Source organism: Corella eumyota, chromosome 2 (assembly GCF_963082875.1).
Source record: "Corella eumyota chromosome 2, kaCorEumy4.1, whole genome shotgun sequence".
NCBI classification, from domain to species: domain Eukaryota; kingdom Metazoa; phylum Chordata; class Ascidiacea; order Phlebobranchia; family Corellidae; genus Corella; species Corella eumyota.
In genome coordinates, this window is record NC_137491.1 from 21,139,481 (window position 1) to 21,156,494 (window position 17,014).

At 31.8% G+C, this 17,014-nt stretch overlaps 3 protein-coding genes across 4 annotated transcripts; 1 reads left to right on the forward strand and 2 right to left on the reverse strand.

Annotated features, from left to right (window-relative positions):
* Window positions 1–103: 103 nt before the first annotated feature.
* Window positions 104–3,684, forward strand: LOC145743205 (uncharacterized). The gene is made up of 9 exons (XM_082561120.1): window positions 104–212; window positions 276–347; window positions 1,079–1,267; window positions 1,456–1,659; window positions 1,854–2,016; window positions 2,077–2,206; window positions 2,685–2,885; window positions 3,012–3,243; window positions 3,301–3,684. Exons 1-9 carry the CDS (start codon window positions 150–152, stop codon window positions 3,451–3,453), a joined length of 1,407 nt encoding a protein of 468 aa, XP_082417246.1. The 5' UTR covers window positions 104–149; the 3' UTR covers window positions 3,454–3,684.
* Window positions 3,685–4,603: 919 nt separating this feature from the next.
* Window positions 4,604–13,712, reverse strand: LOC145744129 (cadherin-4-like). Of its 2 annotated transcripts, none has more exons than XM_082562241.1 (17): window positions 13,564–13,712; window positions 13,084–13,138; window positions 12,384–12,481; window positions 11,668–11,838; window positions 11,174–11,282; window positions 10,720–10,965; window positions 10,337–10,506; window positions 10,039–10,233; window positions 9,711–9,871; window positions 9,487–9,632; window positions 9,233–9,310; window positions 8,960–9,106; window positions 8,596–8,749; window positions 8,105–8,214; window positions 7,229–7,365; window positions 7,007–7,147; window positions 4,604–5,440 (listed from the first exon to the last, which is right to left on the reverse strand). In XM_082562241.1, the coding sequence occupies exons 1-17, from the start codon at window positions 13,606–13,608 to the stop codon at window positions 5,231–5,233; spliced, it is 2,373 nt and encodes a 790-aa protein (XP_082418367.1). In that variant the 5' UTR covers window positions 13,609–13,712; the 3' UTR covers window positions 4,604–5,230. The 2 variants fall into 2 exon arrangements, with proteins under 2 accessions (XP_082418367.1, XP_082418368.1); XM_082562242.1 differs by lacking the exon at window positions 8,105–8,214 and adding an exon at window positions 8,254–8,360.
* A 993-nt stretch (window positions 13,713–14,705) lies between these two features.
* LOC145742715 (peptidyl-prolyl cis-trans isomerase B-like) lies at window positions 14,706–16,959 on the reverse strand. The gene is made up of 4 exons (XM_082560498.1): window positions 16,725–16,959; window positions 15,915–16,146; window positions 15,666–15,782; window positions 14,706–15,145 (listed from the first exon to the last, which is right to left on the reverse strand). The coding sequence occupies exons 1-4, from the start codon at window positions 16,938–16,940 to the stop codon at window positions 14,922–14,924; spliced, it is 789 nt and encodes a 262-aa protein (XP_082416624.1). The 5' UTR covers window positions 16,941–16,959; the 3' UTR covers window positions 14,706–14,921.
* Between the last annotated feature and the right edge of the window lie 55 nt (window positions 16,960–17,014).

Consider the following 17,014-nt stretch of genomic DNA (forward strand, 5'->3'; position numbering starts at 1 on the left):
CGGCCATAAAATTAAAGGCATATATTTCGGTAAATTATAAAGGTTTTAAACTTTATATTTTTCTAACAAAACCTGGTATTAATTATTTATTAAAAATTCAAACAGAAATTATTTAAAAATTTATTAAATTTTTTTTTAAATTCTCTACAATGTATATGAGAGTACCATCTATGGAAAACAATGGCGAACAATGGAATAACAATGCTCACAAGGTAGGTGCTTATATCGTAACAATCAAAAAACGTAATAATTAAACGCATTGTATTTATATGCAGTATGACATCACAAACACTCATTCAAGAATCACAAACAGCTTTACAAGTGAGGAACACAACAAGTTGTGGCAGGTTTGAAATTTAATTTTTTTTTGTTACAAAAACTTTTCCAATTTGCGGTTTCGGCGAAATATTTTACCACGTGACCAGACAAAGAAACAAAAATGTTTGCGAACAAGATTTGCGGTTGCTGTCATGGCAACTACGGTAGTTAAAACTCTTCTAATATTTAAATGGATTTTGAACAAACTAAATGGCGCAGAATGTTGACATAATATTAAAAAAGGGTTGACACAATAAACTTGTATTTGAGTTTAAGGTTTATTTAATGTTTGATCAACTTATTTGCTTTAATATTTGCTTTTATGTAAGTCTTTCTTAACGAACTCAAAGTATTAAACTTTACTGAATAAACAAAGTCAATTTTCTAGCTCAAAAACGTGGTTTCAGGCCAAAAGGTTTTGGGTTCGAGCCGCACCAATGCCACATTATTCGCCCTTGAGCTTACCGTTTTCATATAGCCTAAGCACATCAAAAGGTTTCGGGTTTAAGCGGCACCAATGCCACATTATTCACCCTTAAGCCTGGCGTTTACTGTTAGATCGAACACGTCACAACAGCTTTCGGGTTCAAGTCGCACCAATGCTACATTATTCACCCTTAAGCCTGGCGTTTACTGTTAGATCGAACACGTCACAACAGCACACCTTTTCTAATAAAAATAAAATTTTTGGCATTTTTTTTTTGATTTTGGCGATTCATTTTTTATTAAAAGCAGCTAAATGACGTCGTATTCGTTACAGGAGCTACGTCACAGTGGAAGGGAGTTGGATCGATATTATGACGTATGTCGAAGCAGCATATTCGAGTTTAAAGAAAAATTTGACGAAATTAAAAAAAATGAAATTTTAATGGAAAGTTTGAAGCAACTTTATTACGAAGCTCTCTCGAGCAAAAAGAAGCACGAAGAAGATAGAGACAATTACTTCAAGGTTAACCATTGTCTTACTATTGTCTTGCCATTGTGTCTCACCGTTGTCTAACCATTTACTCACCCTTCATTTACCATTGTCTTGCCATTGTTTTACCATTGTCTCACCATTGTTTTACCATTACAATTAGTTTCTTTAATTTACAATTAGTTTTTTTTTATTTTATTAATTAAAAAATTTAATTTTAGTGTGAGAAGAATTTAGAAGAAATGAAACAAAACTTTGTTGAAAACAGTCAACAGATGGCGCTGGAGAGCTCAAAATATGTCGAATACAACCAAAGATTTGCCTCAGAACGAGAAGAATTTGTTTGTAAACTCATTCTGGACATCGATAAAGTAAACTCAAGGAATCAAGCTCTGAGTGAAGATAAAAAACGACTCAGCTCTGAAGTAAGTTTTTTTGTAGAAATTCAATTTTAAGTAAACATAATACTTAACTTAGTAAAGATTAAATAAAAACTTAAAATTTTAGGTAAACTCCGAAAAAACATTTTTGAGTAAATTTTGAGTGAACTCATGTAAAATATTAAATTAAAACTCTGATTTTTGAATTTGAGTTTTTTGTTATTGTTTTTGTGTTTAAGTTAAGAGAATGTCGTAACAAAATCCACGAAAACGAAGTTGACTTGAGAGAGATGACGTCACAGAACGAGAGATTAGAAAAAATAAAAACAGATCTGGAGAAAACGAAGGAAATGCTGAAAAAAGAAGCGACATGGATGACTAGGCAAAACTCTAAACTAAAAGGTACATTATGACGCAATAACCATAATATTACAATAATTGTGACGTCACATTTGCTTACAGAATCGAATATTCGTTATGAGAGAGAAGTGACGTCACTGAGTGATAAGGTAAAAGAGCAGGAAGAGGAAAAAGTGAAGAAGGACGAACGAGAGAGAGAATTAGAAGAAAATATCTCAGATCTTACCTCAAAGTTAGAACATAAAAAAATTTTTAAAATTTTGTTTATATTTGATAAATTTTCAATTAAAAAACTCAAAAACTTGAGACTGGGTTAGGGTAATAAATGTTTGGAATAAAGGTACACTCACCAAACTTTATGTTATACCGGGCCTTCATTATAAATGGGTTGAAGCAATTCACTTAACTATATATGTTATTGAGTTTGATTCAACTTTTTGGGGTCATGGGTTCAATTACCACTGCTTCCGAGCTGTAGCGCCCTTGAGTAAGGCGCTTTAAACGGTATAAACTCCTGCTGAGCCAGCACTTAATCAGCAGCATAATTATCGGGCAATTATAATCTATAATATCCCAAACTGCCACAGGCAACTCGAGACTGGGTCGGGTAACTGTTGTTACTCTATGTTAAGGTCGTGCATTTGATCTTCCCACACTGAGGATAAAAATTTATACAACAAATTTAATTAATTTTTAACACATTGTTTTAGATGTTCTCAACTTGAACAAATCTTAGATTCGGTCCAGGGTCAACTCGAGGACAAGGAAGCGGAAATGACGCAGGTAGTCGCCAATTATGAGCAAGAGAAATCGGAACTAAACTCAGAGTTAAAAATTTTGGGAGAAAAAATAAAGAAAACGAAACTAAACTCAGCAAACACGATGTTAAGAAATCAACAATTAAGAGAAAAGTAAGTTATGATGTCACAATATAATATTGTGATCAAATTTTTTGAACAGTGACGTAACATTTTGGTTGTTATACGATTTATGACGTCATAACTACATAGATTTTAAACTTGTTGTTTTTTTTGTAGATTAAAAAACGCGAAGCATAAAAACGATTCGGTGATGCGACATAGCCACAAGATGGCGGCAAACGAGAACAAAACGAGGATAACCAACATCGAATTAGCTTCGAAGCAGCTGGAGTTGGTGGACGAGGTCCTGGAGTTAAAAGAAGATTTCTTCCGCGATCAAAACCGGATCAAAAAAGGCGGGAAACTTAACCAGCGGCTACAGCGTGACGTCAATACGTTACGTCACAGGGTATGACGACACAATTACACCTTTTTAAAATGTTTTTAATCATTTTTTTAATTTTAGATCCAGGTTTTAAAAGAAGACCCGACCGCAATCGATCCGCTAGAGGGGGTGGCAGAGTACAGAGAAGTGATCAAACTAAAATACATGGGATCCAAAAAACTAAATTCTAATTTTGCTCGACCGACTACGTCATCAATCGCTGCAAAAAAGTGACGTCATAAAATATCACTTACCCTTTTGTAACGTCATATTGATCTTATAGTTACGTCAATGGTAAAATAAGAAAATAATTTTGTCGTCTATAAAAAGAAGCAGTTCAATGACGTCACCACAATTTACTTAAAAAATAATTTTTTTAATATTTTTTCTTTTTAATATTAAATTTTTTATGATGTTAAAATACGGCTTTTGTAAAATATTTATTTGTTGTGAAATTTGTGACATTATTCTCATGCAGTCCATTGTATTGCCAAATAAAACAAACTAAATATAACTAACCCAGTCTCGAGTTAACTTTGCCAGTTTGCGATGGTATATAGATTATAAATACCTGACAAATACCGTTTATAGCGCAAAGGCTCTACAGTATGAGAGCAGTGGGGTTTAAACCCAAGACCTCATGTGGTGTAGCAAGTGTTCTTACCACTACAACACGCTAAAGAGCTTAGACTTATTTTTACGATTAAATGTTTAAGTTTGAATAATCAATAAGTTAACGCCAAAAGAAGATTAAACATTTCCAATTAGCTAGAAACAAAATTAATTAACACGTGACTAATTAACAAAATCATTCAAGCGTGTGTGACGTCACAGATTTGTAATTAAGGCCAATGTCGGGTCATAACGGATAAGAAATAACGTTATAATCGATTGGCAGTTAATTTATCAACTAAGATAGAAAATCTATTTTTTTTGTTTTGTAAGTAACAGATGTTTAAATATAAAAAATAATTTAAATTTAATAAATTTTTAAGTAAATTTTTGATAATTAACCGGCAGCGTGGTGTAGTAGTAAAAACACTTGATACACCACCATGAGATCGTGGGTTCAATCCCCACTGATCTCATGCTGTAGCGCCCTTAAGTAAGGCGCTATAAACGGTATAAACTCCTGCTGAGCCAGCACTTAATCAGCATCTTAACATGGGCAATTATAATCTATAATATCCCAAACTGCTAAAGGCAACTCGAGACTGAGTCGAAGTAACTGATGTTACTCTATGTTTAAGTCGCGCATTCGACTTTTCCACATCGAGGATAAAGATATATACAAAAAATAAAATTATCCAATTAAAAAATAGCTAAAATTAAAATAAAAAACTCCTTTTTAAATGTTAATTAAAAATTTAAACAAATATTTTCTTTAGTGGATTTTATTAAAAATTCGCAAATTTCGACCCAGTCCCATTAGATGGGAAATTCCCAAAACTGAAAACCTGGGTAAAAATTTGGGGCAAAACGCTTACAATGGGGCAGCAGTGTCACTACATCACAAGTATATACAAACTGCTACTATTACGTCATAAAGAAACTTAAAAAGCTGGCGCGAGAATAAAAAATGTTTCAGTTTCTGCTAATTATAAAAATTTTGATTTAATGAAGTTCCCGACTTCAGAAAATTTCAAATTCATTCAAATTTCTTTTTCGAAACAAAAGCGGATAAAATAAATACTCGCAAATATGACGTCATAATAAAAACACTCTATATCGTTCCAATATATACAAATACGCTCATAAAAGCACCGTTGTGATGTCATATAGTACCGTAATGACGTAATATAATAATATTTCATAAAGATTGTCTAAAAATTGAAAATTTGATCCAAAAGTTGTTTTGGAATGAAAGCTTGTGACGTCATAAATGAAAAACAAAGGCGACGTAAAAAAGCGCAAAAAATTATAAATTCACAGATCGCGTCATAAGCACTGACGTCACTACTACTAAATAAAAAAAATTATGACGTCACATATCCTTCAATTATGACGAAGATCAGTCGCTTTCGCCCCCGCCGTACATGTCAGCCAGTTTCTTGAACCTAGGACCCCAGTTGTTGAGGTGATCATAATCCTGACTCCCGTCAGTTGTCCCCGAGTTTAGGGAGCTCAGGGACCCCGCGTCTGACCCTGCTCCCTCGTAATCGAACACCAATAAACTGTCGAACGGTGGCGCTGTCGGGTCGTTATCAGCTTGATTCTTTGCCTGTAATATGACGTCATTATTTAATGTTTATGACGAAATTTTTCTATTGTTGTTAATAAGTAACTTTTAGGAAGCTGTTTTTATTTACCAATAAGATTATAAGAAGATTGAAAGTTTAAATATTAACTAACTTGCTTTTTTATATAAAATAAGAACTTTATTTACTTTGTAGGGGAAATCAAAGTTGTTACAAGAACAAGTTCCCATTAAAAGTTAAATATAAAACAAATATCACCAAAAACACTCTAAGCTAATTAAAAAAACTTAGAGACCAATGAATTACATACAAAACTATTGAGAAATAACTTTATATATTTATGAAACCTACACACCGACTAATTATAAACACGACCATATAAGGACAAACTAAATAAATATGTCATAATAATGTGGCTAATATAAGTTTATTTATGAGGTTGCGTTATCACCTGAGGCGTACAATATACGGGCGCTCACATGGTTTAGCTATTAATTTAAATATTTGAGTATTGATATTTTTAGTTAAGTTAAATATTAGATTAACACGTGGATTAGTTTTTGTTAATTGGAAAAAGTTAATTAAGTGAAATAATCTTCTGATTAAAATCAACATTTTGTTTAAATATTTTGAATACATTCAATAAAAGGAACCTTACGCGGAAGGTTATTTACGCGTTTTTAACGCGAATGCGGAAGAATATTTATAGTCAACAACCGAACAATAAAAGTTTTTATTTCGACTGAGACAAATTTATTCAACTCTTTCACTCCCAACTCGTATATTTTAAACCTTATATTTAGGTTAAAGGGTTCAAAAGAACGAGTTTATATTACCTAAAATTTCAGCTTGGTTAAACAATGAAGGATATGACGTCATAATAGAAACGAACAATGTGCGCGGCCATGTAAAACGAGGCGTAAATTTCAGGTTTTCGATTTAAAATAAGTTTCTAGAAACTAGACATTTCCTAAGAAACTTCTTTAACGAATATGACGTCATAATATTATGATTAAATAAACAGTCACCAGGTTGTAAAGTCGCGATTTTATTTACTTAAAAACTGATTCATGTTTTAATTCAAATTCTCCCCAACTTACAGGCTTAAAACTCGCGTGTTCTGGCTTTATATGGCTTAACTCAACACCACTCAAACACTACTTGAGTTGAGAACTTTAGTTACAACAAAGAATTAAATTGGGATCATAATAAAGTTTCAATTTACATTTTTAAACCTTTTGTTATTTTAAATTTGATCAACTTATTCAAACAACTTTATATGAAGCTTTTTATAAATGTGTGTGTAACACAAAATGTGAAACAATGTTTTAAAGCTAATTACAAAAACAATTTCTTTCTATCAAACTTCATTAACAAAAAACAACAATTTTAGATTAACCTAATAAAAGTGAAACTACTGTCTGATTTTAACCATTTTGTGAGAGTTTTATACAAAAGTTCAATTTAATTTACAATAATTTAGTCTCCTTAAATTGTGTTTTTTACTTTTACCGCAAATTGTTTAAACGTTGACATTAAAAGATATTCAAGTATTTAAAGATGTTCCTACAAATATTAACTAAACTTACGTCTCCGATATAATCCCCAATGTCAGTGTTTGGTGGAATTCTAGATCTTGGTTGGGGCTGGGCATTGGTAAGTGGGGGTTCATCTTGTCTTTTGGGGTCAATTAAAGGGGGGTTCTGTAACGCGCTGATGTCATAAGCATCCTGTTAGTAAAAAAATGTTTAAAATTTTTTTCGAGTTAGAAGTTTATATTTTTTTTCATATTGTGACATCACAATACTTACATTATCTTCCTCGCCGCCTCCTTCATCGTGATAGGCTTGCAAGTTTTCACGGACATCATCATCGTCCAATAGAATTGGTTGTTTTAACAATTCTGCGTCCCGGTTTCTTCTGTATGCCACCACAGCCAACACTATAACTATAATGAAAGGGTTGGGGTTAGTTGAAATTTTCAAACTGTTTTGAGTTAAATAAAATGCAAGGTTTTTTTACAAGCGTTAAAGAATGAATTTCAAAAAAGAGAGCCAATGCGTTTAATAATAGCCTGTTATTTACTGTTAATGCTTGTTTGAAACATAAAGTTATAAGTATTCTAAAAATTCGGATCATAGTTTTTAAAAAAGTATTTACCAATCAAAGATGTTAAGTAAAAATTTTATCGTTAAAATTTATTTTAGTCTCCATCATATTTTGTGAAATCAAAAGTGAAATATTATTAAGTCTACTAACTATTTTAACAGTGTTTTTATCATACTACTTATACTAAAAGTGAAACTAGAATAGAACAGTGATGTTAACAGACTGAAAACTGGTTTACGATAAATAACCAAGTGAAATCAAACAAGTTTATCAAATTTTTAAAAATCATTATTAGTGAAGCAACGATCAATATTAAAACTTTGCTTAATGTTATTTGCCACCAACATTTCAATAAACATGTAAATGTTTATAAACAATTTTCTCATTAATTTTGAAAAGGAGGTTTTGTAAGTAAAAAGAAATTCAAAACAAAATCCCAAAACTTTTTCAAATTCAAATTTGGTAGAAAACTTGCTTGTTTAAAAATCATTAAATTTTGTTTTTTTTAATTATTTTGAAACAAGTTAAACTTTTTTGTTTTGGAATAAAGTTTTTGAGTTAATTGAACATGCACTTACTGAGAAGAATAAGAATGGCGGCAATTATGCCAACCACAACTGCCACAGGAAAGCCGGCACCTGCCACAGTGCCAGTGGTCGTGCAATCCATGACACCTTCGCTGTTACAACTAAACAAAAACATTCCAGTTATTACCATGCTGACTTACTCAACAATATTAACACAGCCGCTATAACAGCAATTATGACTGCTATAGGTAGCCCGGCAGGCCGTGCTGCTGCTATTTGGCACGTTTTGGTCCCATCATCTTCACATCTACAACGCAATATTTGTTAGTGGTGAAGTCTGTATCTGTTACTTAAAACTTTTGCAAAAGTTTTTTTAAATTGAATAGTTTTTGATTTAATTTAGCTTTATGAACATATCAGTTTTTTAATTCTAAATATTTTAGTTAAAACTACAAAACTTTTCAATTTCACCAGTTTAAATTTTCCCAAACTAATAAACCATTGACACAACATGATAATAAAAAAACTTAAATCAAACCAACCGGCAAATATTAACGGTCAAAGTCCCAGTTCCAGTCATTGCAGATTCACCAGAACTAGGGGTGTCCACAATACTTATGGGTACCTCGTAGTTAGTTTTGTCGTTAAGATTAAACTGGGTTTGGTGGGTCATTATAAGAGCACTTGTGTCCGAAACTTTAATGAAAAAAAAAATTAAATTTTAAAAGTTTGGCAATAAATTATAATTTCTTTAGGCAAAAATAAAATTGAGTTTATTTCTTTGAAGATTAAATCAATACTATATTTAAGAAATAATAATTACAGTTTAATTTAAAATTTAGATCGAAACCTATACATTTAAAAGCTCTTTAAAACATAGAAATCTTATAACAAAGTTATCCTCACGAGTTTCCAGCAACCACAATCCACTTTTATCCAAAATATTAAAAGTAAAAGGAGGTCCGTTAATGCTGCTATCACGATCAACAGCAGTTATGACCGTCACGTTGGATGACTTCGGAGTTTCACATATTTGTGCGTTCCACGTTCCTCCTATAATGTCATAATTATTATTTGTTGTATTGAATTAAAATATATTGCCAACAAAAGCTGAAAACATGTTTTTATAATGTAAAAGTTAACCAACTAATTCTAAGTGAAAATAGTGAAACTACAAACCTAGCGGGCCAGGAGGATTGTCATTAAGATCCACAATTCTGATTGCCACAGCTATTTGGTTATATGCTGCTGGGTTATCTAAAAGTTTGTAATAACATTGTTTAGATACCAACACATAGGTTATAAGGATACGTTTACTTGGGGGTTAAAAATCATGTTACTACCAGTGAAATATAGTCTTTACTGTTTTAAATTATGTAACAAAAAAAAACTAAAATTCAAAAAAAAACCTAGTGATAAACTATAGTACTTACAATCGTCGGTAGCTCTAACCATAAGGTCATAAATACTAGTTTCTTGGTTGACAGCAATATTTTCTCTATCAACTTCTGCAATATTTTTTACCACTCCTGTTTCTTTATTTATCGAGAACCAACCTTCTGTGCTCACAATCGAGTATCTATGATGTCATAAAAATGGTTTTATTAGAGTGATTGCTGATACTTCCTGGATTTAAAAACAAATTAATAAAACTTACGTTACGGCTTGTCCTCCAAAATCGGGATCTCTTGCTTGCACTGTTGCAATTGTTTTTTGGGGGTCAAGGGTGTTTTCCCTTATATTCCCACTATAGGGGGTATTCTCAAATATGGGAGGTTCATTTTCATCTGTGATCGTGATTTGAACAGTTGTTACGCTCTGTGCGAGGATAAAGTGAAAAAAAATTATTTATTAGAAAAGTATGACAACCAATCAACCAACCATCCTTTTGTTCCTAAATTACAACAATCTAAATTTCAATTAAAGAAAAACAAGAAAATTCGACTTTTTAAAAACTAATATTAAGTAAAAATATTGAAACTTACATAAAATTTGCTATTATCACTGTTTGTTGCATCTTTGTTGAATCCCCGGATATCTAAAGTGTAACTTCTGGGCCCAAGTTCATAATCAAGAGGTTTCAAAAGAATAATCTGCCCCGAGCTTTCCTTATCTGCTACAGGGTTTGATTTTATATCAAATTGCTTCTTGGTATCACCTTTAATTATTTCAAATGAAACCTAAGAGACAAAGTTAAAATTAAGATTTATTTTCATTTACTTGAAATGTGAATTAAATTTGCAACTATTTTGTAAACAGCTTTATCAAATTCTTTCAACTTACAGCACTATTGATTCCAACGTCTCCATCTACAGCTCTCACGGTAAATACAGTGGAACCAACATCTAATAGTTCACCTACGCTTGTTTCATAAGGTACCCCCACAAATTGTGGAGCGTGATCATTACCATCAAGCACAGTGATGTGAACTTCAGCATCGGCCGTTTTTGGAGCTAAAATTGTGAACTTTATGTTAAACAAATCAAAAATAAAATCCAACAAAAAAAATTGTGCTTAAGTATTTTTATATACCTCACCACTTCAAACTTAACTTTTAGGTGAAGGTCTTGAACGCCAATAAAGATATATACAAAAAAAAACCTAGGGTTTAGGAAACCCTTATTCCTGCTCTAAATTGAAGGTTAAAAGGTTATTATAAAACTTACTATAACTATTATCTTCAAAACTATCCCTAGCTTGAACTGGAAAAGTTATTTCAGGTTCGGTCTCATAATCAAGCTCTCCCACTACGGTAACGTAACCGTCCCTGGTGACAGCAAAACGGTTCCCTGCAGGACTCTCTTCACCATTAACATAAAACCTCACCACTCCAAACTCATTATAATCAGAGTCAGCATCGTTGGCAACAATCTTCATCGGGCCGCTCATATCAATATTCATTACTCGTGTTCCTGTATAATTAAACTTTTTTACAAATTTTGTATTGAACACATAAAACAAATTTGTTTTTTTTTGTTAAAGCGAACATTTAATTAATTAGAAACAAATAAATACTTTTTATCAAGTGAAATAAAAGCACAACTGTTTTCACTTAAATTTTGTAAGTTGTTATTTGCTTAAAACAACAAATATAATTAAAACAATTATGACATTACAAACCTATTGCGACATCTTCTTGAACAACGCCAGAAAGTGTGGTTCGATCAAATATTGGATAGTTGTCGTTTAAATCGATGACCACGATTGTAATCGTTGTCGGTTTATCAACCTTTAAAATATTTTGTTGTTAGTTTTTTAAAAGTTGTGTTAAAGTATAAATTTCGCTTTAAAATTTATAAAATAATTTGTAATGAAGTAATGTTATCAATCACATTACTACAATAGCGCAAATACTTGCTACACCACATGAGGCCATGGGTTCAATCCCTAGTGATCTCATGCTGTAGCGCTCTCAAGTAGGGTACTATAAACGATATGAACTCCTGCTAAGCCAACACTTAATCGGCAGCATAATTATCTGACGATTATAATCAAAAATATCCTAAACAGCCAAAGAAAACTCAAGACTAGGTCGAAGTAACAAATGTTACTCTATGTTTAGGCCATAAAGTTGACCTTCCCACATTGAGGAAAAATGGTTAAAAATTACTTACTTCTGTTCCTGATCCATCATAGGCATATGCTTGGATAAAATATTCACTTTGAACTTCAAAATCCAATGGTTTTTTCAACCAAATGTTCTTTCCTTCCAATGAGAATAAACCTAAATCAACTCCGTCTCCTGTTATCTTGTAGCTTACCACTCGAGGGTCATCATTATCAACCTAAATTTATTGTGTTGGGTTTGGTTTTACTTGTTAGGACAAACATCAAGTCAGTTTTGAAAATGTTTTTGTTCAGCAAAAGTTACAATTATTTGACATAAAAAAACTTAATACAATCTATGTATGTCTAAGTCATAAAAACGAATAAAACTGCTGTTTGTGGTGCACGAGTGAATTAGAGTTGAACTATTTTATGAAAATTAAAGTGTCGACTAAGGAGCGGGGTAATAACTTACCGGCAGCGTGGTGTAGTGGTAAGAACACTTGCTATACCACCATGAGGTCGTTGGTTCAATCCCCACTAATCTCATGCTGTAGCGTCCTTGAGTAAGGCGCTATAAACGGTATGAACTCCTGCTGAGCCAGCACTTAATCAGCAGCATGATTACCGGGCAATTATAATCTATAATATCCCAAACTGGCACAGGCAACTCAAGACTGGGTCGGAGGAACTTATGTTACTCTGTGTTTAAGTCACACATTCGACTTTCCCACATCGAGGATAAACATATATACAAATAAAAAAAAAAGATTAATTGTATTACCGGCACAAGCGGGTAGGGTTCAAAATATGACGCATCTCTTATAAATTCATCCACTTTAACAGGCTGGTAGGACCAAGCTCTTTTAACTCGACCTGAATCTAAAAATTATTAAAATAACAAAAAAACTTCCAAAAAATATAAAAAATATTTATATAAAAAAAAAAGTACGAAAGTACAACTTATTTAAATTTTTTTTTTTTTTTGGTTTTTCGCGCATTGATAAAGTAAATAATAAATATGATATACAATTTATATTACAACAATGCGACGGAAAAAAATGACAAAATCAATTTAATGATTTAAAACATGCCAAAAGTAATAATGTTTATACAAAGATTTTATAGTACATTGTGGCATGGTCACCATGAAGACTCCAAGCTTTTAAAAAACTGATAACATATTTATGTGTGATAAAAAATAACTAAAAACATAATAATTTTAATTTTGTAAAACAAAAACAATTTAACATTTATTAGATTATAAAAAAATAATTTAATAAAATACTTAGATAAAATAATAGAAAAACTACTTCAACCAAAATGTTTGATATTATAAACAACACTTTTAACCATACATACAAAACTATTTATTGTGTCATAAGGAAGTAATTGTAAACAACCAGGAAATATTAAAAGCTGGATTGCCTTATTAATAACTACATTTAATTTTTCTATCAAACGTAAAACATTTTTTTATTTACCTTCTTTCCTTCTTATCACATCATTCAATCTTGAGGCTTCAGTATTTAGAAAAACCTATAAAAACAATAAAATTTTAAGTGTCATTATCATTAAAAACAAAAGACTTTAAAACAATAAAAACAGTTAAGTAAACACCTTAGGCTATTCTAGTTTTAATTATCTGTGTCTGTTGTTTTAATGCAGTTTCTTTTACACTGTAATTATCTTTCATTTAGACTTTAAACTATGAAATTCTAATCAACCAAAAGTTAATAAATTCTATATTTTAAATAATTTACTTTAAAATAATCTTTAAAAAAACAATTTAAAAAAATGTAACAAAAAATTTTATTTTGAATTTTAGTTAACAAACTTTTGTATAAAGATAATTTTAAAGGATAAAAATTACTAAAATTTACAAAATTTTAAGTTTATTTCTAATAAAAAGCATTTAAATTTCTAATCTATTTTAACAATTGTTTTATATATTTTTATATTACCTGTACAATGATGACCAAAAGGCACAAAAAACCTAATTTCTTCATTTTTCTCCCCTTTCTCCTCTTTTAAGTTGAATTATTTCAAACAACTTCAATAAAGTTTTATATTTATTTCAGTTCACAATATTTTTCAATTTTTAAAATCACTTTTTGCTAAAAACAAATCAATTTAAACTTTTAACAAACTTTTAGTCCAATTTAATATTTTCTTAACTCTTTGTCAGATAATAAAAACTAGATTAAAAACAACTTAAATATTAACAAATAAGAATTTTATAAATTCCAAAACTAACTTTCTAATAATCGTTTAATATAATAAATCCAATTGTTTAATGTAATAATGCTTATACGAAAAATTCTAATTAACAATCAACCATTATTACGAACAATCGACAAAAACGGACAATCAGCAATAATCGATCAAAAGTCAGAAAGTCCATTGATCTCTATCGATTATAACGTCACAATACTCGAAATGTAAGATTTCAAACATCCCTGTTTTGTCACAATTAATCCATTCACACTAAGTTTGTGACGACATACAAACGCCCCCAATATGTCAAACACTCGCTTTTAACGAGTTTAATCTTACAAATCCAATATGGCGCGACCTAATCTTTTAAAAACTTAACAAATCTTACTCAAAGTTAACTCTAAATACTCCTAAAATACTTAATACAACTTATGCAACTCTTATCTTAATGTACTTCCCCATTGGAACAAGTTTATTAAATGATTCACCTTAACAGTCGGTCACCTGTCTAGTTTCTAATTCAAAACGACAAAGAAAGAAACGCCTAAAATGATGTCATAATCGCCATTTTGTCACCTGAAGAGAAAAGGACTTTACCTTTTATGGATTTCAAACGGCGAAATATATTGCGACGCCTAGTGGTTGAAAACTTTTTTCAGTTTATATTTCGGCGCAAAATTAATAAATTAAAAAAATGTTTTAAAAATTTTAAACAAACTTAAAGAAGATTAAAATTACTAAAAAGTTTTTACTTATTTAAAACTTAAATTAATGTTTAAAATCTTATAAAAACAATTTTGTTATTGTTTAAATTTTTTTAAAACAATGACTCTCTTGCTCCATCTACCGACGACATAAAAACACAAAATTTCGTCTTTTTAAATTTATATTTATATTAAATTTTCTTTCATAATTTGCTTCTAAATAATAAACTCTAAACACTGTTATGTGATTTGACGTCATAATAAAGTACTGTGACGTAATTATTTAACATACAATTAAGCCAAATTCACGTAACAATTAATCCTAGTGACGTCATCAACAACGGTATCAAATTTTAAACAATTTCTTTGTGTGACGTTGCAATTAACTTGTGACGTCATAACTAAAGCTCGGAATGATCAATTTTGCTCTTCTTGTAAACCTCCGTCCAGGTGTTTGAGATCCAAACTTGACGATACGGTCGATCGAACGAGTTGGTCTTGACGTCATTGATCTTTTTCGCCAACTTGTGGCCGGCAATGATTTGCCCGAATACCACGTGCTTTCCGTCCAACCACGTGGTCTTGATCATGGGAACGAAAAACTGGGAGGCATTCGTGTTTCTGCCTGGAAAACAATTGTTTATTGTGACGTCATTAATGCGTTAAAATAGTTTTTATAACAATGAAACTTATGACGTCATATTCACAATAAGTACATGAATAAGTTTTCGTCTTTAACACCGTTTAATAAGGTGTTAGGTTTTTATATTTTTGTTAGGTAAAGTAAGCTCTATTGTGACGTGTTAAAGCTATCTGTAAACGCCGGGCTCAAACACAAATAATGTGGCATTGGTGCGGCTCAAACCCAAAACCTTTGAACTGGTAGTCAGGCGCCATATTCGTCATTTTTTGTGCCATAAGGGGATAGGTTTTTGATATTTTTATCGGGTAAGGATGTGCTGTTATGACATGATCAAGCTATCCATGAACACCGGGCTCAAGGATAAATAGTGTGGCATTGGTACGGCTTCAACCCAAAACCTTTCGGCTCGTAGTCAGCTGCCATAACCGGTTCGCCGCACTACCGACCCTATATTCATAATACTAACAAAAGTATTTACTCTCTGCCGTCCACTAGCGGTTACCTGAATTCGCCATCGAAATGCAGAAAGGAAAGTGACGTAACGCAAAGTTTTCATCCCTGAAATATCTTCCGTAAATGCTCCAACCTCCACTTCCGTCGTTGTTCAAAAAATCGCCGCCTGTGACGTAATAATGACATCATCAAAATTAAAGTTATGACGTCACAAAATTTAAAAAAATCTAAAATTTAACATATTTTTTTACAAATACAAGTATGACGTAACACCTATGTTTATTATGACGTCATATACCTTGAAACGCAAAGCCCTTCACGATGCGATGGATTTTGCTCCCCTTGTAACCTTCTCCCGTTGGTCGATTGGGGTTAGCTAGGGTGACGAAGTTTCGGACAGTTTTGGGGCAGGTTCGACCGAACAAACCAAACGTAACGTTCCCCATGTTTTCGTCACCGAATGTGATCTCAAATGTCACCTTTGAGGTGATGGTGCGGTCTGCTCGCTCGATTGGGATCTCTCGCCCGTTCTAGAAATATGTAAACGAAATGTAGTGGTAAGAACACTTCCTACACTACATAAGGTCGTCGGTTCAATACCCACTGCTCTTATGCTGTAGCGCCCTTGAGTAAGGCGCTATAAACGGTATAAACTCCTGCCGAGTGAACACTTAATCAGCAGCAAAATTATCGGGCAATTATAATCTATAATATTCCAAACTGCCACAGGCAACTCGACACTGGGTCAGAGGAGCTGTTGTTACTTCATGTTTGGGTCGCGCATTTGATCTTCTATCATTGAAGGTATTTAAACGAAGAGATAAGAAATATATGGTAATTATGTGGTCCATTTTATTACTATTTTAAATTACTTTAATTTGAAAGAAGCTATATTACATTATCAGCAGGAAAAGTTATTATCAATTGCCTAAGTATATGTTAAAACTTTTAAAATATAGTTTTGGGTTTAGATTGGTAAATTGTACAAGTTATGTAAAAAAGCGTTGATTAAAATCTTAGGACAACCATGAAAGTTAAACCATTTTAATTTTAAATATTTTTAATAACACCTAAATTTTAATTCAATAATTTTTAATTGTTTTCTCACAATAAGAATTGTCTTCGGAAGCTCATCTTTAGTTTTGTTCTTTCCTTCATCTTTCGAAGTTATGGCATCACCTTTCTTAGTGACGTCACTTTTGACTTCGCTCTTTACTTCGATAGTGACTTCTTTGTCGCCCGCTCCTTCGTCAACGTCAAGCACGACCTTGGAAGCGGTTGCCAAGGCAACAAAACAGGTAACAAAGAAGAACAAACGAAACATTTTCTTAAGTTAAAAATAAATTTTGTCTAAAAATCAAAATATTAAAAAACAAAACTTAGAACTACTTCTGTTAT